Consider the following 21,439-nt stretch of genomic DNA (forward strand, 5'->3'; position numbering starts at 1 on the left):
GTTACACCAAGGCTTGACTCCAGGAGGATTCACTTCCAAGCTCCAAGTTCCCTCATGTGGCTGACGGCAGAGCTCAGGTCCTCATTGGCTGCTACCCAGAGACATGAGTTCCTAGTGATGCAAGCCTCACCACAGGGCAGCCAGCAGTATGGTATCTGGATTCCCTTAGAGGAGAGATTCCCAGAGAGCAAGTGAACCCACTTGAGAAGGAAGCCACGGATGCTTCGTAATGTAATCGGGGAAGCAACACTTCATCACTTTTGCTCTATTCTATCCAATAAAACATTAGGAACCAACTTTGAAGCTGCTTATCACAGAGGCAACAGAAGTGTACGAAGAATGAGAGCAAAAACAATAAAATAAAATACTGGGAGCTGGGGAGGGAGATCCAGAGCGAGGAGAGGGAAATTATATCAAATAGAAAAACTGTTCGTAGATTTTGATACTAAGTTGGCAAATTTTGTTTCAGTTGTGCATTAAGGGTAATATTTACAGAATTAGTGTTTATGTTTTTCCATTTTATTTTTAGATCTGTTTGTCTTTGAATGGTATTTTTATAATTCAATATGCAAACATGCATATCTAATTTTTTACTTTAGTAACTATAATGCATTTATTCTGCAATTGCCAAGGTAACCCAGCGGTTGTGTTTGGCTGGTCCTCCTGAGTCTCCGGTAAACACCAGCTTCTCTGACTGCTTGCTGACCTCTTAGGGCCTTTTCATGCCCAGGTGGGTGGGAATACCACATATTTCACAAACAGATGTCATTATTATGTAACAATTTATAAAAGGAAGCACTGAAATAAAAGTTAAAACTGAGATGAGTTGCCAAGAAGTTAAAAAATTACTTATTTGCCCTTCTTAGATTAAAAATATTGAACCTCCCATGGAGTTTCTAGTCCAACTCATAAAGAGCTTGGCAGTCATTTTTCCCATGCTCACAACAAGAAAAAAGCTAAACAAATGAAAATCAACAACTTTTCTAAGATGCATCAGAGAACTGAGATCACAGGACAAACTGCGGTCCTCAAAATTGAAGAGACAGGCAAACACAGAGGGTAAGAGTGTACTGGGAGCAGAGTCCTCTATGGCTGGCGCCAGTACCATGGGGTCACTTGAACTGTAATTGACGAATTGCTGGAGGCTCAGGGTGGACAACCTTGAGAGTTCTGGTCTGTTCTTCTAAATAAAAGCCTGCCCTCAAAGTAAAGTATTTTACCAGAGCCTAACCTACCTAGGGGAAGGAAAAACTCCAACCCCAGCCACTCTAATCTTTAACATGGGGAAAGGGAAAATCTCAGCTCTGTCTTGTTTTTATGCCAACTAATGGCAGAAGAAAAAAGCCAAGTGAAGTTCATAAACCCAGGGGTACAGGCTCACTAAAAGACTGAGACTGAATCATGGGACCAATAACCCTGTCCCTCCTCCAGCATGTCACTGCCACATGAATCTAGCCTTTCTGGCCTACCTAGCATATACTAGCTGAGAGCAAATCTTCAGATGAAATACTGCAGTTCGGCCAGGTGTGGTGGCTCACGCCTATAATCCCAGCACTTTGGGAGGCTGAGGCGGGCGGATCACCGAAGGTCAGGAGTTTGAGACAAGCCTGACCAACATGCAGAAACCCCGTCTCTACTAAAAATACAAAAATTAGCTGGGATGGAGGGAGTGGGGTGGGGGGCGCCTGTAATCCCAGCTACTCGGGAGGCTGAGACAGGAGAATTGCTTGAACCCGGGAGGTGGAGTTTGTCTTGAGCCGAGATCGTGCCATTGCACTGCAGCTTGGTGACAGAGTGAGACTCCATCTCAAAGAAAAAAAAAAAGAGAGAAAAATAAATAGAAATACAAACAGTGCAGTTCTTGCAGTAGAGTATCATCAGCAGGACATGGACCTGGGAGGCACCAACAGCCTCTACTACAACTCCTAGGGTGGTTCTCTGGATCCTTAACCCTGCTGCTACAGCCTGCCAAGGTCCCCAAATGCAACCCTTCTGCTCACACAGAGTAGAAACTGGGAGAATTGTCTCCAAGGAAATGACTTTGAGTGTAGACAAAAGCCCTAATTGGTACCTCCAGACTCCTTCAACCAAATTTGCATAGATGGAGCAGATTGCCTTTTGCAAGGAAAACATAACATCGCACCGTCCAGAACAGAGCAAGACCCACAGTGTTCTGGATTTTGCTAGCAGAGCAGTGATCACCCCAACCCAGGCAGCAGACCCCCAGAGGAACTCAGAAGAAAGTCCTGCCCAGCTTACGCAGAGAGAATCAGAAACAAGGGAAAAGGAGAGGAGAGCAAGGACTGAGTGGAGTGAGCACGGCCTCTGGCACTTCACCCGGTGAACTCTGAAAAGCCATGTGCACAGCGTGTAAAAGTGTGTCCACATACATGTGTCCGATAAAAGATTGATTGGCAGTCGGCCTCTGCATTGCCACTCAAAATATATGCACATATTTTCATGTTTAGTATCTACAACACGATGTCAATTCTTTTGTTGATATTTAGGAAAAACTATTCGTTTTTCCTCTGCTCTCACACCTCAACAATTAACACAAAAGACTGGTTACCCCCAAGTAGGTGGGGATTTCTCCCCACTAGAAAGCAAGTAATTGACTGTAGCAGACATCAGCTGGCTATCTTCCAGTTCAATCCAAACACTATTTATCCAAAGATAGCATCAGATCCCGCATACTAAGGGCTCAGTCCCACAAAACCGCCCCCTCCTTCCCACCAGTAACAAGTCTGGGCCTCCAGATCTTCCGACCAAATGGCTCTGGGTTGGGGTTTCCATGACCCCTTTTTTTGGGTTCAATTAATTTGCTAGAGTGGTTCACAGAACTCGCGGAAACACTGACCTTTAGTGGCTTATTGTAAAGGATATTACAAAGGATACAAATGAAGAGGTGCAGAGAGCGAGGTATGGGGGAAAGACTGGAGAGCCTTCCACGCACCCCTAGATATGCCACCCTCCAGGAACCTCCACGTGTTCAGCTGTAAGGAAACTCTGCACTCTGTCCTTTTGGGTTTTTATGGAAGCTTCATTACATAGTCACGATTGACAACCGTGTAGAAATGCGATTGGACAAAAAGGATATGATCCCATACTAACAGTTTGAGTGGGGAAACCCAGTAGAGTTTGTCTGTTCAGGTTTGTCTTGACATCTCTTTGTAGCACTTCTTCCTCTAGGGTATGGGGTGGGACCCTCTCTGAAATGAGGGTCTTTTGAGCCACAGTCAGATTGTAGTCCTGCCTTAGGGAGGACAGGGGAATGTCAGAGAGGGAGATGCTGTTTCATCAGGCCTGCTCCTGAGGCCTAAAACCCCCTAATGTTAAAAAAACAAACAAACAAACAAACAAAAAAACCCTAACAAAGGATATGGGATTTATAAGCCGGGAACTATAATATCACAAGTTGTTAATGTTACAAGAATACATATTGTTGCATAGGACTTAATAAAATTATTTTTGCATTGTTAATGTAGCCTATAAACATGATGATGTAGCTTGAACTTGCTCTCATGAAAGAAAAAATTTGTTTGCTTACCAGTGAGTTATACTCTGCTGTATCAGAAACATTAAGTCAAGCCATAAGAGTGGCTTCACTCTCCGTAGAAAGATTTCAGATGAGGAAGATACAGCTGTGAGAGCTGAGTCTAGCAGAGCGATCGTTTTTATCAATGACAAACAAAATAAGTGTGGTTGGGGGAGGGAGAAGAGACAAAAAGATCAAAGAAAATAAAAAGCAAAAGGTATTAAAATGTGGGGGGAAAATTACTCCAAGAAGTATAGGCTTAGTAAGAGCTGAAAACTGACCACGAGATTTGCCTTTTTTTTTTTTTCAGACAAGTTCTCACTCTGTTGCCTAGGCTGGAGTGTAGTGGTACAATCTTGGCTCACTGCAGCCTCTACCTCCTGGGCTCCAGTGATCCTCCCACCCCAGCCTCTCCAGTAGCTGGCACCATAGGGACATACCAGCATACTCGGCTAATTTGTTGTTGTTGTTGTTATTGTTTGTAGAGACAGGGTTTTGCCATATTGTCCAGGCTGGTCTCAAACTCCTTGGCTCAAGCCATCTGCTTGCCTTGGCCTTCCAAAGTGCTGAGATTACAGGTGTGAGTTACGGTAGCCTGCCCCGAGATTGGATTTTAAAGTTCCTTTTAATAAAGAGAGGGGGGCAGGAGTCAGCTTACATAAAAATGCATGAGGTGAGAGGTGCCGAGGAAACTGGGGCAACCAGAGCGCGTAATGCAGCCTCCAGACAACTGGCTTAGGAAAGAGAAGAAAGAAGTCTAGAAGGAACCAATGTGAGGCAATAAAGAGGGAAGATGGCCACCTCCTGCACACAGAGGAATCTGGGGCACAAACCTAAGATCTGAGAGCGATAGTCCCTGAAGGGAGAATCAAGGAAAGATGGGAGGGGGAAACGGAGTGTGTTTTCTGCTGCCCAGAATATCTCTGACTTCCTGGTCCTGGACTGCATTACAGCAGGTAGAAATAAACACTTAGGAAGAGTTCAGGAATGCATTTGCCAAACATTCTGTGGACGTAAGAGGTGTCTCCTACATAACCCAGAGAACCCAGCTGCTCTTCAGTATGTCTCTTTCCAGAGTTAATCAGTGACCAACCAGAAAAATGACTAAGAGAGCCAGGACAGTGGGCCAGAGGTATCTGGGGAAAAGGTGACACGGTGGTCCTGTCTAGGAAGCTCCCAGCCTGGCACAGCCTGCAATAAATGCCTGAGCACTGAGAGGGGCTCAACCAAGATTGGGTAGATTTTAGAACAGAATAATTTCAGAAGGAAATGAGATGTGATCTGAATGACATAACTTATTTTATTTTATTTTATTTTATTTATTTTATTTTATTTATTTATTGAGAAGGAGTTTTGCTTTTCTTGCCCCAGGCTGGACTGCAATGATGTGGTCTCAGCTCACTGCAACCTCCACCTCCCAGATTCAAGTGATTCTCCTGTCTCAGCCTCCCGAGTAGCTGGGATTACAGGCACGTACCACCACGATGAGCTAATTTTTGTATTTTTAGTAGAGACGGGGTTTTTCCATGTCAGCCAGGCTGGTCTCAAACTCCTGACCTCAGGTGATCTGTCCACCTCAGCTTCCCAAAGTGCTGGGATTACAGGTGTGAGCCACCACACCCGGCCGACATAGTTTTTTTTTTTTTTTTTTTTAATTTCCATTTTAGCTGGCCCTGTGGCTCACACCTGTAATTTTGGCACTTTGGGAGGCCAAGGAGAGCAAATCACTTGAGGTCAGGAGTTCAAGACCAGCCTGGCCAACATGATGAAACCCTGTCTATACCAAAAATATAAAAAATTAGCCAGGTGTGGGGGCGTGTGCCTGAAGTCCCAGCTACTTAGGAGGCTGAGGCAGGAGAATCACTTGAACCAGGGATGAAGAGGGCCAGCCCTTCCACACCTGTGGGTATTTCCTGTCAGGTGGGACAAGAGACTGAGAAAAGAAATAAGACACAGAGATAAAGTATAGAGAAAGAACACTGGGCCCAGGGAACCGGCGCTCAGCATACGGAGGACCTGCACCGGTACTGATCTCTGAGTTCCTCCAGTATTTATTGATTACTATTTTCACTATCTCAGCAAGGGGAATGCGGCAGGAGAACAGGGTGATAGTGGGGAGAAGGTCAGCAAGAAAACATGTGAGCAAAGGAAACTGTGTCACAAATCAGTTCAAGGGAAGGTACTATGCCTGGATGTGCACGTAGGCCAGAGTGTAATAAAGAGTAACAGAGCAGCGTTGCCACCAGCATGTCTCGCCTCCAGCCACAGGGCGGTTTTCTCCTATCTCAGAATAGAACAAATGTACAATCGGGTTTTATACCGAGACATTCCATTCCCAGGGGCATGCAGGAGACAGAGGCCTTCCTCTTATCTCAACTACAAGAGGCCTTCCTCTTCTACTAATCCTCCTCAGCACATACCCTTCACGGGTGTCTGGCTGGGGGACAGTCGGGTCTTTTCCATCCCACGAGGCCATATCTCAGGCTATCTCAGTGGGGAGAAACCTTGGACAATACCCGGCTTTCCTGGGTAGAGGTCCCTGCGGCTTTCCACAGTGCATTGTGCCCCTGGTTAATCGAGAATGGAGAATGGCGATGACTTTTGCCCTGCATACTGCCTGTAAAGATATTATTAACAAGGCACATCCTGCACAGCCCTAGATCCTTTAAATCTTGATTCCATACAACGCATGTTTCTGTGAGCACAAGGTTGGGGCTAAAGTTACAGATTAACAGCATCTCAAGGCAAACCAATTGTTCAGGGGACAGATCAAATGGAGTTTCTTATGTCTTCCTTTTCTACACAGACACAGTAACAGTCTGATCTCTCTGTCTTTTCCCTACACAGGGAGGTGGAGGTTGCAGTGAGCCGAGATCGTGCCACTGCATGCACTCCAGCCTGGGCAACAGAGTGAGACTCCGTCTCAAAAAAAAAAAAAAAAAAAAAAAAATCCATTTTAAGTATCCATTTTCCATGTAAATAGAATGCAAGAGTCAAATAAGTCATGACTAAAGGGACAATACTAGCTAAAAAGTTGTTCATAGTTACTTTAAAAGATGTCCTTATTCTTTAACTTCCTGTATCTTAATTGGCTAGAATCAAATACCCTCTGTGTATTCAAAGTTCATCCTGTTATTTACAAATGAAGAGTATTAGTCAGGGTTCTCCAGAGAAACAGAACCAACAGGAGAGAGAGAGAAAGAGATTTATGATAAGGTATTGGCTCAGACAGTTATGAAGGCTGAGAAATCCCGCCGTCTGGTCTGCCATTTGCAAGCCGGAGATGCAGGAAAGCCAGGGCTGTCGTTCGAAGGCCTGAGAGCTAGAGAGTTGATGGTGTCAATTCCAATCCAGGCCTGAAGGCCTGAGAACCAGGAGCACATGAAGGCAGGAGAAGATCTCTATCCAGCTCGGGTAGTCTGGCAGAAAAAGAATTCAAACCTCTTCCTTCTTGTTTTTCTCTTCAGGCCCTCAAGGGACTGGATGACGCCTATCCACATTGGGGAGGACTGTCTGCTTTACTCAGTTTACCAATTCAAATGCTGTTCTCTTCCTTGAAACACCCTCACAGACACACCCAGAAACAATGGTTAACCAGCTATCTGGGCATCTCACAACCCAGTCAAATCAACACATAAAATTAACCATCTTATGATGAAAACAACACTTGCATACCTTAGTGCAGTTACTGCAAAAGGATTTTTCTAGGCCCTCTTCCCATTTAAATATATGCTCCACTATACATATACATACTTACATATACTTAAACTCACATACATGGAGGATGAATGCAGCTCCCACGAATGAACCTGTGCTATACCAAATACGTAAAATGTGAAATTTGCACACACACTTGTTGCTTTTCAAATCTGCTTAGGTTTATTCTATTTGTTTCCGTAAGTTCATGCCATCTCTTCTAAACAGACACTAACGGATCTCTTTTATTTCTTCCTCCCTTAGCCAGGCTGATCCTAAAAAGGCTCTGCTAAAGGAGATCACTGGAACTTCCCAGGTCCCTGCCCTAAGCATGGAGGGTCCTTCTCTAACACTCTTCCATACAGGGCCATAACTAAGACAGGCAAAGGGGCTCCACTTCGGCTCCTCAAGCGTCCATCTCTTGAAATCTGGTCAAAGAAAACAAAGGATTAACTTCAGTGCAGAGTTTAGGTTACAGCCTAGATCCCTTCTCTGGCAAGATCACTCCTAAAGCAGTGTAGAATGGTAAAAATCACACAGGATTTGTGTTGGAAGACCCAGGTTCATGTTTCAAGTCTGAAAGTAGAGGGGCTTTGCTTAAAGTACAGCAAACAAATTTGTTGCACAGGTGGTCAAATAAGATCATGTATAAAAATATGTTCTTCAAACTCATGAAACACTATCCAAAATATTAGTTATTAGTATAATTATAACAACTTCTCAAAATAGCATACCCAGAAAAGAAGTTGTAGATGCATTATTTAATGTATTTAATTTGCACCTTCTACACCATGCAAATGACAACATTATTGCCATTATCAGCAATCAATATTTTTGTTTTAGCTTCTCTATGAATTTACTGTTGCCTTGAATATCAACATCACATTTTTGTTAAAAAAAAATGAACCCCACATTCTCCATCACAGCCTAATGGCAATCTAAAACCACAACTTGTATTCCATATCATAGTTCCCACGTCTTTAAAGTGTTTCTTGTGGAATGTGAACCACGGTATTGCTATACTCTCATTATTGCAAAGATTTTCTTTATGCTGCTCTACCCATCTGCTCTGTTCGAAGAAATTCATCATCCTGCATACCTCCTACCTCATAATGTCTTTCAGGGGCAAGCTGACTCCCACTTAGAATGATCTGTGGGAAAACATAATGCATTCCGAATGTGCCACTGAGAGAGAAGTCCTCAAACCTGGTAAAAGCTGACCCCACAGCTTCTCCATACGTTTCCAGGTCAGTGGTTTGACACTTCAGTAATGTGCATATCTATGGAAGAAAAGAAAAGAGAAGGAGTCAGAAACCTTGCAAATAGTTTCTCAGCTAAATAATGCAATTTCAAACTATAAAGAAATATTTAAATTGCCTCATAAGAAGTATTTTTCCAACTGCAGGTAACAACTTATTAGTGAATCCTAAAATCAATTTAGTGGGTCAGGATTAGCACTTTTTATACTGAAGTCAAATAGAATTTTAAAAATCAGAGTCCATTGCACATAATAATAGCTATTTAAAACCCTATTTTAAATTATTTCATAAGCTACTTCAATTGAATATCTTTTTTTTATTCAGTCACACATCTACTTGGCTACACTGGGTGATGATATAAATTATCCTTCTTTCTCTGGATTTAGTTGAAGACAATTTGAAAAACACTGCTCTAAAGTAAACTGATGGAAAAAGAGAACACACAGAAGTTGCAGCTTTTGAAACCTGAACCTGGCGTGCTGATAACCAATTTGCTTTATGTTTTTGCCTTGCAACTAAAACAACTAATTCTGTTCTTGCTAAGACTGAACAAATAATGTGTTCTGGGGACAAAATTCAGTGATAACATTACTAATTATAAAATTAGCTAAATCCAGCCCAATTTTCAAAGAAAGGCAATGATGACTTAGAATAAAAACTAATAATGAGACCACTCTAACATATTTAAGCAGTTCTAGCTGTAAGTAATATTGGCCTTCTACTGTGTGCAGTCCATCAAAAGCACCTAGGGCATAGACCTCATCTGCTCGCTTTTTAGACATCTTGTAAGTTAAGTGACAATGCAGATCTTTCTGGCAAACTGTAATTTCCTGGATTTCTCTTAAGCTCAGTGAAGGTAAACTCATCAAAATAAATCATCCCCGGAAAATCTGACTGCTCAGAGGAAAACGGTTTGACACTGCTGGCATATGCATGCCAGTCAACAGCTTCAGGGTAGGTGGGCTCACGGCGAGGCTGAGACTTCGGGTCTGATAGCAACAGCTGACCACTCTCTGTTTCCATGTCATAGTGGTACACCTTGACTGCTTCTGGGGTGTAGATTCCACTCCCTACAAGCAACATACAGAAACACAAACATTGGTTTCAGATTTGTTATGGTAACCAACTAATAGAATATTCCCATGTGGAATTAAATACAAAGTTATTAAAGCATATTTTTAAGATAGATAAGGAGTTAGTTGTTACATTGGCCTAAGTTCCAATTTGACTGTGTGTCCTCCATAAGGTACTACTTGCACTGAAATTATCATTTGACATGGAGGGCATAGTTTTAAGCCAACTTAGCAACAAACTAGAAAATCCCCCAATGTGAAGAATAATTTTATCTCTCCACTGACGATTTAGTTTATTTGTGTTTGGGATTTGTTATTCAACAAATAACAAAGCAGTTAAGAAGGAAGCCTGCATTACTTTGAACATGGATATTATAAAGGAGAAACTCTAAAAACCTGATTAAGTTAAAAGTGATTTTTATCACTTCGACAAGTTTTTTTTTTTTAATGCCTGAAATATTTGTATTTATTTGTATTTTTTTTTCCAATTTTCATTTTAGTATAGAAGGGAAATATGTGAAGGTTTGTTACATGGGTAAATTGCATGTTGCTGGGGTTTGGTGTGTAAATGATTTTGTCACCCAGGTAGTGAGCATAATATCCAATAGGTAGTTTTTCAATCATCACCCTCCTCCTACCCTCCTGGTAATTGTCAACTTAGTTGTCAACTAAGCCCTGGTGTCTATTGTTTCCCTCTTTGTGTTCATGTGTACTCAATGTTTAACTTCAACTCTTAAGTGAGAACATGTGGTATTTGATTTTCTGTTCCTGTGTTAACTGGCTGAGGATAATGACCTCCAGTTGCATCCATCTTGTTGCATAGAACATTATTTCATTCTTTTTCATGGCTATGTAGTATTCCATGGTGTATATGTATCACATTTTCCTTATCCACTTCACTGTTGATGAGCACCTAGGTGGATTCCATGTTATTGCTATTGCAAAAAGTGCTGCAATTAACATACAAGTGCATGTGTCTTTATGGTAGAATGTTTTATATTCCTTTAGGTATATATCTATTAATGGGATTGCTGGGTTGAATGGCAGTTCTGTTTTAAGTTCTCTGAGAAATCTCCAAACTGCTTTACACTGTGGCTGAACTAATTTACATTTTCACCAGCAGTGTACAAGCGTTCCCTTTTCTTCACAACCTTGCCAGCATCTGTTTGTCTTTTATTTTTTTAATCATAGCCATTCTGACTGGAGTGAGGTGGTATCTCATTGTGGTTTTGATTTGCATTTCTCTAATGATTAGTGATGTTGAACATTTTTACATGCTTGCTGGCCACGTGTATATCTTCTTTTGAGAAGTGCCTGTTCACGTCCTTTGTCCATTTTTTAATGGGATAGTTTGTTTTCTGTTTGTTGATTTGTTTAAGTTCCTTATGGATTCTGGATATTAGATCTCTATGGAATGCATAGTTTGCAAATATTTTCTTCTGCTCTGTAGGTTATCTGTTTACTTTAAACAACAAGATTTATTTCGATATTACTAATGCACATTGGCTAGGAAATTTCTTAGAACTGGCTTTGATTTTTTTATGTGACTTCCTCCAGCCCCAATTTCCTTTCAAGTAAAATTGAGATAATAATGTTTGCCTCCTTTATTCACAAGGACAATGAAGTTTCCTTAAGTAGAAACAAATGCTGTTATTAATTTTGTGATCTTAAAATTGGTAATAAAGTTATTAAACAAAAGTGTGTGGCTTGAAAATCAATGAAGCCTTTTTAAGACTGTCATTCCCACTTGGCACATGCCCGCATGAGTTACCTGTCATGTGCATGCTGGTGTTGTGGGTATTTGCAGCAAGTAGATTGACTCCCATGGCCTTGGCACATGCTGAATGGAAGGGAACAGCCGAGAGGAGGGGCAGCACGTTGTACCATGCTATGGGGTAGAGAATGCTGTCAACTTGAAACTCATCCACCACCACCACCACAGCTGGGTCATGAGAAAAAATGTCAAAGCAAGTAAAAATGCCAGACCTCCCAAAGGGAGTGTCAAAAGTCACAAGTTCTGAATCCTTGGGGAAATCGAATTGAATTTCAGGTGCAAAAAGGTTGTACTGTTAATAAAAAAGCAAAGAAGAAGAAAATTAATAAGAAAACTGCCAAATAGATGTGATCAATTAAGTCTTTCCCCATTAAATCTTTCCTCCCATGTATGTTGACTTGCAGGTTTAAAACTGTTACACATAGGCCAGGTGTGGTGGCTTACGCCTGTAATCCCAGCACTTTAGGAGGCTGAGGTGGGCGGATCACTTGAGGTCAGGAGTTCGAGACCAGCCTGGCCAGTGTGGTGAAACCCTGTCTATACTACAAATATCAAAAAAATTTAACCAGGCATAATGGCATGCGCCTGTAATCCCAGTTACTCGGAGGCTGAGGCAGGAGGAGCCCCTGAATCCAGGAGGCAGAGGTTGCAGTGAGCCGAGATCACGCCGCTGCACTCCAGCCTGTGCAACAGAGCGAGATTCCATTTCCAACAACAACAACAACAACAAAATAAAACTGTTACTCATACATTTGTAAAAATCATGCCCACTATACCACCATCTATAAATTTTCTTACTGTGACATTAATCAAAAAACTTTATCTTTTTTACAACCAATGTACATGTACAAATGATATTTAAAATGTGAAAATTTCTATCTTAAAATCACAGGTTGAAATCTTGAATCCTACACTTCTCAGATTGTTTTCCACTGTATTCTTTAAATTTCAACAGCACTACCATGTTAATAAAACAAACTTTGTCATGTGTCCCAATGATACTGCCAGGTTTTTAGAAGTGAAGAAGTCCATTGAAAATTAATTTAGACAATGCAATTGTTACATATTATTAATTAGTAAGCCATTAGTAACTTTATTTTATTTTTCAGCCTGGTTTATTTTTCCAAAACTCCACTTAACCTGGGCTCAGGAGTACAGCTTATGTTTTGCTCAGGTTTTTGTTTGGCCTGTTGTGTGCATGCGTGTGCTCTGGGGAGAGCTACTTCCCATCTCTGTGGTCCCTGGAGGCCTCTTGCTCCTCCATTCTTCTCCCATGTGGCAGTCATCCTTCATCCTTTGGTGGTTGGCTCAGGAAAGGCATGTCAACTAATTGAATCAAGGAGTGATAAAGCCTTTGCAGGGTTCTAGGAGGGAGAAATATACCCTTCCTGTAGATTTTGTTGATAAAGATGTGAACTGCGTGTTGCTCCAGCAATGTGGCTTCTAAAAGGAGAGTTGCCCCAAGAAAGAAGCTGTAACAAAGGGCTAGGAGAGCTAGAGGGATGGATGATAATTTTGGAGCCTCTGAGTGTCAGACCGCACTGAAATGAGATCTATCCTTTCTATGCTACAATTTTTACATGTGCATAAGCAAGAAATTGTCCGTATTGTTAAAGCCATTTTCAGTTGAGGTTTTGTTTTCATTGCAACCAAAAAAGTCCTAATGGAATATATGGTAGCTTAGTATGAAATGCTAACAAATTGGGCTAAAAAATGAACCTGATATTAAATCATGAATGAAACAGAATTTTTACTTCTTTTTCAGAGAACATTAAAAGCTTTGTGTGGTTATTGTCACATCCATTTAAATACTCTACCATATTCTGTTTAATGATAAATGGAAACCCAGAACCTTATATGGAACTGAATTAAATCTCCTTTTCAACTATGATGTAATAATTATAAGATGCATCTACAACAGTTCTCTTCCCAGCATTCAACAAGCAGACACACATACATACCACAAGCACACAAAAGAAGTAACAAGTTGAGCTAAGGCACAAGTGATTCTCACCTTATGGTAGCGTGCCACCAGTTTTCCCTAAGAATCAAACACCACATCAGTGTTGTATTGGTAACAGCCATCAGGGGGACACTGAGGGTCACTGGCATTGCATGGCTTCATGTCCCCAATATTAGCCACAACATAGATAGAGTTGTCCTTGGCCAGGCAGCTGAGTCTTTGTTGCACTGGTGTGTTGCCAAATCTAATTCAATAGACATTTCCTCAAACTTACTATATTTTAGTGATTTCTGAAATACCAAAGTGATACTTTATTTGCCCATTACCCATAACACAACAGCTCTAGGTCAAGAAGCAACAGAAAATATTTTAAAACTCTCATGTGACATAGTGTTTATCTTCCTGAAAGCTAACCTAATTTACTATGCCAAACTCCAGATTACAGTAAAAGACTGAAGGAAAGAAAAGATGGAAGAGGAAGAGGAGGATGAAAAGAAGCAGCACATTCTTTTATGAAGTGCTCCCAGGAAGATAAATGAAGCGCTTGAAATTTAGCAGACTCTGCAAATGGAGAGGACCTTTTCTATAATCCAAGCCATAATTTGTACAAGTTTGCTGATACGAGATGTGGTTGGAAACAGAAATGCCAGGTGACAGTAAATAGTTTGTACCCTCCAGATTGTCTTCTATAGAAAACAAATATAGCATTAAGTAGTGGAAATGTTAAAAATTAAAATAAAAAATAAAAAGCACTTCACTGTGCTGGCTCAGTTTCCTCATCTGTCAAATGTAACATAATAGCTTCCTTTCTGCCTTAGTGGATCCACATGAGAAATCCTGAGATAAGTACAGACATGAAATTGTTTTACCAAGTCCATCCATATTAAAGATATTTATCCTTGATATAAGAAGGGAATGTGGCATGGTGATAGCTGGCTTCAAATATTTGAAAGGCTTAATTTATAGGAGATGGGTCATATGTGTGAACATAGCATAGAGTGCACGAAAACAATGAAAGGAAGTTAAAGAGAGGCAGATTTTAGCAGAAAATATGATAAAAAAGGTTTAGCAACCAGCTCACTCTGTCAAATAAATGGATTTGCTAGTCACTAAAATCTTATTATAATATGGTGCATCTAAGCCCTTAGAGTCCATTCCGTTAGCACAGCTTAAAGGACATAGCTGTTTTAATTACGGCCAATCTAATGACCAGTTATGAGATCAAAAGCCTTCCTTTTTTCACATATTTGCAATGCAAATAGTAATGCCAACTGCATAAATTGAATGCAATAATGTGTATAGTACACCAAGTACAGTTCTTGGAACCAAGTAAGTGCTCAGTAAATGAACATTGCTATTATGGATTGTGTGATTAGAGGCCATTCCATGTCTCTCTGTGATCTCACAGCCCTTCTGCAATTGAGGTTAAACTAACCTTTGAATAAAAAGGACACTTTAATGGCCTACTGGTTTAGACCTTTTTGTTTTATTTTCTTCTAAAAAAAAAACCAGAGAAATATTACTAATATTCACATTCATTAAGACCTTTAATAAGTTTATCGTGTCCTTTGTTTAATTTTTCTTTTCTTGACTAAACAATTTGAGTTATTTAATATTTCCCACTAGTTACTCATGAAAAAAGCCCATGGAACTCTTTGACATGTCAGCATTCTAAATATTTAAACACGCAAGGATGACCGCATGACTCTCTATTATTCTCTTTAGGGATAAATATCACTAGGGAGAAAACTGACTTTCTTTTCCGATATTATCATTATATTAAATACTGGATTTCTCCTTTTTGTAACACAAAACTGAAAGGGTGTCATTTGAATAAGTAGGTGTAAGAGTTCATAATGTTGAAATTTCATCAGTCACTTACTTTCCCCACCTAAAATAATTTGTCTATAGCTAATTATCAGAATTATGGGTCTCTTTCCCCTGGAAAAGTCAGTTTCATTAGCCCAGTCAAATACAGTACATTTTAGTGTAAGTCTCATGAATTGCAGCAAATAATGATTCATTCCTTCTTGTTCTGGGAAATGCCTCATAAGCAAGTAGATGTTGAGTCACAGTGACATGGTTTCTGTAAACACAGAGCACGCAATGTTTAGAGAATATTTTTCCAAAGGTAAAAATCCCAGAGTGAGGCTTGACTCACATAGCTGAGCCTGAATGTTGTACCATTAAGCATGACTTTTCACTTAATTTTACATAGGTAAAATTATCAAAGAAGTTTCTCTTTTTGCACAATAGATGTAGTTCTAAACAGGTGCATGCAAATTTAAAATTAGCAAGTTAAATAACTTCTTAACCCATCAATTTTGCTATTTAAAGAAATAATCTTAATCTATTTTAAACATTAATACAACTAAAATAATCTATTTCATAAATATCATATTAATTATGCATATTTTCTTTAAGAAAGTTATGCTTAAATTACATCTACTAATAATTACTAAAGTTTCTCAAAGGACAAGAACACAAAGAAGTTCAGACTCAGTCCCTTCTGCTAAAAAAAGGAATAGTAACAGCTAGCCTTGGACAGTGCATTACAATGTACAAATTCCATGTGTATTACTTCATTACTCTTGTCTACTCTGTAAGAGAATTAAGACAAGGACTCTATTATCCCTGTTTTACAGATAAAGAAATGGAAATGTTAGGCATTTAGGTTACATCACTCAGCTAGGTGGTCGTAAAATGTGGTTGCAGAAGTCCTGTACAATTTCCATTTGCCATATTGATTGCATTGTAAATGATAGTGATAGCAAAGCTCTTTGGAAACAGGCTCATTCATCTTTTTACTCTTCCTATGAAGAAGGCAGGTGTCTGTGGATGAACCAACTTACTTGTATTTGGGACACAGGTTCTAGATATTACAACTCTTTCACTTTGTTCAAACCCAGTTAAACACATTTACTATAACAATTGTGTGTATACCTACTCTCTCTCTCTCTCTCTCTCTCTCTCTCTCTCTCTCTATATATATATATATATATATATATATTTTTTTTTTTTTTTTTTTTTTGAGACCGAGTCTCATTCTGTCACCCAGGCTGGAGTGCAGTGGCATGATCTCGGCTCACTGTAACCTCTGCCTCCTGGGTTCAAGCAATTCTCCTGCCTCAGCCTCCCAAGTAGCTGGGATTATAGGCATGCACAACCACACCCGGCTAATGTTTGTATTTTTTAGTAGAGACGGGGTTTCCTCATGTTCGCCAGGCTGGTCTTGAACTCCTGGCCTCAGGTGATTTGTCTGACTCCACTTCCCAAAGTGCTGGGGTTACAGGCGTAAGCCACCGCACCTGGCCTATACCTACTATTTGTTTTAAGACAAGGTCTTACTGTCACCCAGGCTGGAGTGCAGTGATGCAATCATAGCTCACTGCAGCCTCAAACTCCTGGGCTCCAGTGATCCTCCTGCCTCAGCCTCTGGAGTAGCTGGGATTATAGGTGTGTGCCACCACACCTGGGTAATTTTTTAATTTTTATTTTTATTTGCAGATACAGGATCTGGCTTTGCTGCGCAGGCTGATCTCAAAGTTCTGGCTTCAAGCAATCCTCTTGCTTTGGCTTCCCACAGTGATGGGATTACAAGTTTGAGCCACCACGCCTGGTAACAGCCACTTTTCTTTTCTTTTCTTTTCTTTTTTTTGGAGATGGAGTCTCGCTCCATCGCCCAGGCTGTAGTGCAGTGGCACGATCTCGGCTCACTGCAAGCTCTGCCTCCTGGGTTCACGACATTCTCCTGCCTCTGCCTCCGGGGTTCACGCCATTCTCCTGTCTCAGCCTCCCAAGTAGCTGGGACTACAGGCGCCCACCACTACGCCCATCTAATGTTTTTGTATTTTTAGTAGAGACAGGGTTTCACCGTGTTAGCCAGGATGGTCTCCATCTCCCGACCTCGTGATCTGCCCATCTCAGCCTCCCAAAGTGTTGGGATTACAGTCGTGAGCCACCGCGCCCGGCCTCACACCTACTGTTCTTGAAAGACAATTGCAACAAATAACCAACCAGTCATCAGTATCTCAAGTCACTTACCAAACAGGAGATATGCCAGATGATATACATTATGAAATGTAAGCAGTATCTGCAGATTCAACACTATTTCTTTTCTGGGTTTTTTTTTTTTTTTTTTTTTTTTTGAGAGAGTCTCACTCTGTCATTCAAGCAATTCTCCTGCCTCAGCCTCCCGAGTAGCTGGGATTACAGGCAAACACCACCACACCCAGCTAATTTTTGTATTTTAGTAGAGATGGGGTTTTACCATGTTGTCCAGGCTGGTCTCAAACTCCTGATCTCAAGTGATCCGCCCACCTCAGCCTCCCAAAGTGCTAGTAAGCAAAAAGAACAAAGCCTGAGGCATCACATTACCCAAGGCTAAAGTAACCAAAACAACATGGTACTGTTAGAAAAACAGACACACAGACCATAGAACAGAATAGAGAACCTAGAAACAAAGCTGCATACCTACAACCATCTGTAGCTCAAACAAAGTTCACAAAAGTAAGCATGGGGAAAGGACTCCTTATTCAACAAAAGGTGCTGGAATATCTGGCTAGCCACATGCAGAAGATTGAAACTGGACCCCTATCTTTCACCATATACAAAAATTAACTCAAAATGGATGAAAGATTTAAATTTATCACCTCAAACTATAAGAATCCTAGAAGAAATCTAAGAAACACCATTCTAGACATCAACCTTGGAAAATAATTTATGACTAAGTCCTCAAAAGCAATTGCAACAAAAAAAAAATTTACACATAGGACCTAATTTAACTAAAGCACTCTGTACAGCAAAAGCCAACTATCAACAGAGTAATAGACAACCTACAGAATGGGAGAAAACATTTGCAAACTAGGCATCTAACAAAGGTCTAATATCCAGAATCCATAAGGAACTTAAATCAATAAGCAAAAACAAAACAAATAACTCGATTGAAAAGTAGGCAAAAGACATGAACAGACACTTCTCAAAAAAGGACATACAAGCGGCTGATGAACACATGAACAAACACTCAACACTTATCATCAGAGAAATGCCAAGCAAAACTACAATGAGATATCTCTCATGCCAGTCAGAATGATTATTAACAAAAAGTCAAATAATAAAAGATGCTATGGAGAAAAGGGAATGCTTATACACTGTTGGTGGAAACGTAAATTAGTTCAGCCATTGTGGAAAGCAGTTTGGAGATTTCTCAGAGAACTTAAAACAGAGTGGCCATTTGACTCACAATCCCATTACTAGGTATATGCCCAAAGGAAAGGAAATCATTCTACCAAAAAGACTGATGCACTTGTATGTTCATCGCAGCACTTTTCACAACAGCAAAGATATGGAATTAACCTAGGTGCCCAAGAAAGAACAAAATCATGTCTTTTGCATCAACAAAGGACATTATCCTCAGCGAGTTAACACAGAAGCAGAAAACCAAATACTGCATGTTCTCACTTATAAGTGGGAGCTAAGCATTGGGAACTCATGACCATAAAGATGGGAACAATAGACACTGGGAACTAACAGAGGGAGGAAGGCAAGGACTGAAAACCTTTCTATTGGATACTATGCTGGGTGGCACGATCATTGTACTCCAATCCTCAGCGTCATGCAATTTACCCATGTAACAAACCTGCACATGTACTCCCTCAATCTAAAATAAAAGTTGAAATTACAGAAAAAAAAAGGAAGCATCTACATCCTATGCCACAGATTGACTATTTATCAACACAAGTACCAGTCAAGTTCAGTGAGTTTACTGTTGGTGTTTTACAACGTCACAAGTTTTGTTTAGAAATTAATTATATGACATCACCTCCAGGGTTCTCTACATGGAATCCAGTTCACTCCAGGGTCTGGTATATCCTCCAAATAGGGGTAAATGCTCTCCCTGGTGAAGACCCAACCATAGATTCCATCTTCTGGGGTCACAATGATATGTGCTCCCTGCTCAGAACAAGTGGGGCAAAAAAGTTTCTCATGAATTCCAAATACTCTTTTATCAAACTGCAAGTCTCCTTTACAAGTATAAAAGGGTAATACCTGCTTCGCTGCCAGCTTAACTGCTTTCTCCAAAACATCTATGTTCTTGTTCATCAGGAGCAAACCTTCTTCTTTTGAAACAGGTGTTTCTGTTCTGTTTGGTATTATCACTGTATACTCATATACTGCAGCACTAAAAGTGTCCAGCACACCAACACTCAGGGCAAGGAGGGCAACAACTGCCACACATTTTGGAAAATATGATCTAATCATAACTAAAATTTAGTGATCTTTGAAAAACAAACTCAGATTCTTAAACGTTTTGTTTCACTGGAAAAACTACATTAAATCCCTTCCAACATTGACTGTTTATATTTTCTTACACATACATTACACAACACAGCATTGAGAAAGGATGCTGTGCAAGAAAAATGAGAGCCAGGACATAATCGGATTGACCCAAGTGTACAGTGCAGTTGTTGACATTGTTCAGAGTGAACTGAACACTAAAAGAGTGAGCCAACCAGATGAATTTACCCCAGTCCAAAACACACTGGCAGTTGAAGTCTTTTTGGTTTTTTTTTTAATAAAAAAAGGTTTCCCTGGTAAGCCAATATTTCTATTAAAAGGGCCAATATTGGACTGTTCCAGAAGGTAGTCATCATAGCAACAATTTGTTGAGCACTCTACTTATATATTTATATGGCCATTTCCATTTGAAAGGCCCTTGTTCTCCATCTGTCTAAGTTCCAACTCCCCCTAGAGTACTCCCAAATCCACCAGTCCTAAGTGATATTTCTGAACTCCTATAGCATTTTTTTCTGTGCTGCTGAATGTCTCTCACTCCTTGCTGTTGTCTTGACCTTTAATTTAAATATTATACCAATACTTAATATTGTATATGCATGTTTTTTCTTCTTAAAGAGATTAAAAAGAAACTTGATGTTTTCTTTCAGAACATCCATGTCCAATAAACATCTAGATAGAGATGGTGTATCCTGGGATGTGGCCCCTGGAGGGTAAGGGAAGTGTCCTGCTCACTGTTGAACCTCATCACCCCGGCACATGTGTGACAGATGGTGAAAGCTCAATATATGAATGAATGTTGAATGAAGGAATCTACTGCCTGATGAACCAGTCTATTCCGCCTTTGAACATTGCCAATTTTAAGAACTTTCTTTCTTGTTATTGAGATGCAATTTACTTCACCTGTGTTCTCCAGTTTAAACCTGCTTCCATTTGAAGACTAATCAATAATTCAAAAAGTGTTAAGTTCTCTCTCAATTCTTTTATTTTTTTATTTTTTTTTTTAAATTTATTTATTATTATTATACTTTAAGTTGTAGGGTACATGTGCATAACGTGCAGGTTTGTTACATATGTATACTTGTGCCATGTTGCTGTGCTGCACCCATCAACTCGTCATTTACATCAGGTATAACTCCCAATGCAATCCCTCCCCCCTCCCCCCTCCCCATGATAGGCCCCGGTGTGTGATGTTCCCCTTCCTGAGTCCAAGTGATCTCATTGTTCAGTTCCCACCTATGAGTGAGAACATGCGGTGTTTGGTTTTCTGTTCTTGTGATAGTTTGCTAAGAATGATGGATTCCAGCTGCATCCAAGTCCCTACAAAGGACTCAAACTCATCCTTTTTTATGGCTGCATAGTATTCCATGGTGTATATGTGCCACATTTTCTTAATCCAATCTGTCACTGATGGACATTTGGGTTGATTCCAAGTCTTTGCTATTGTGAATAGTGCTGCAATAAACATACGTGTGCATGTGTCTTTATAGCAGCATAATTTATAATCCTTTGGGTATATACCCAGTAATGGGATGGCTGGGTCATATGGTACATCTAGTTCTAGATCCTTGAGGAATCGCCATACTGTTTTCCATAATGGTTGAACTAGTTTACAATCCCACCAACAGTGTAAAAGTGTTCCTATTTCTCCACATCCTCTCCAGCACCTGTTGTTTCCTGACTTTTTAATGATTGCTATTCTAACTGGTGTGAGATGGTATCTCATTGTGGTTTTGATTTGCATTTCTCTGATGGCCAGTGATGATGAGCATTTTTTCATGTGTCTGTTGGCTGTATGAATGTCTTCTTTTGAGAAATGTCTGTTCATATCCTTTGCCCACTTTT

General features: G+C 40.3%; 1 protein-coding gene across 1 annotated transcript; it reads right to left on the minus strand.

Moving 5' to 3' along the window:
- Nucleotides 1-7,408: 7,408 nt before the first annotated feature.
- Nucleotides 7,409-19,561, minus strand: LOC102139985 (vascular non-inflammatory molecule 3-like). Its single transcript, XM_005551861.5, is given in 8 exon segments — nt 7,409-7,659; nt 8,338-8,511; nt 9,171-9,312; nt 9,314-9,560; nt 11,335-11,629; nt 13,352-13,544; nt 19,122-19,252; nt 19,349-19,561. Coding segments are annotated over 8 exon segments (1,524 nt in total). The 3' UTR covers nt 7,409-7,530.
- Between the last annotated feature and the right edge of the window lie 1,878 nt (nt 19,562-21,439).

The sequence above is a fragment of the Macaca fascicularis genome, chromosome 4 (assembly GCF_037993035.2).
Source record: "Macaca fascicularis isolate 582-1 chromosome 4, T2T-MFA8v1.1".
Taxonomy (NCBI): domain Eukaryota; kingdom Metazoa; phylum Chordata; class Mammalia; order Primates; family Cercopithecidae; genus Macaca; species Macaca fascicularis.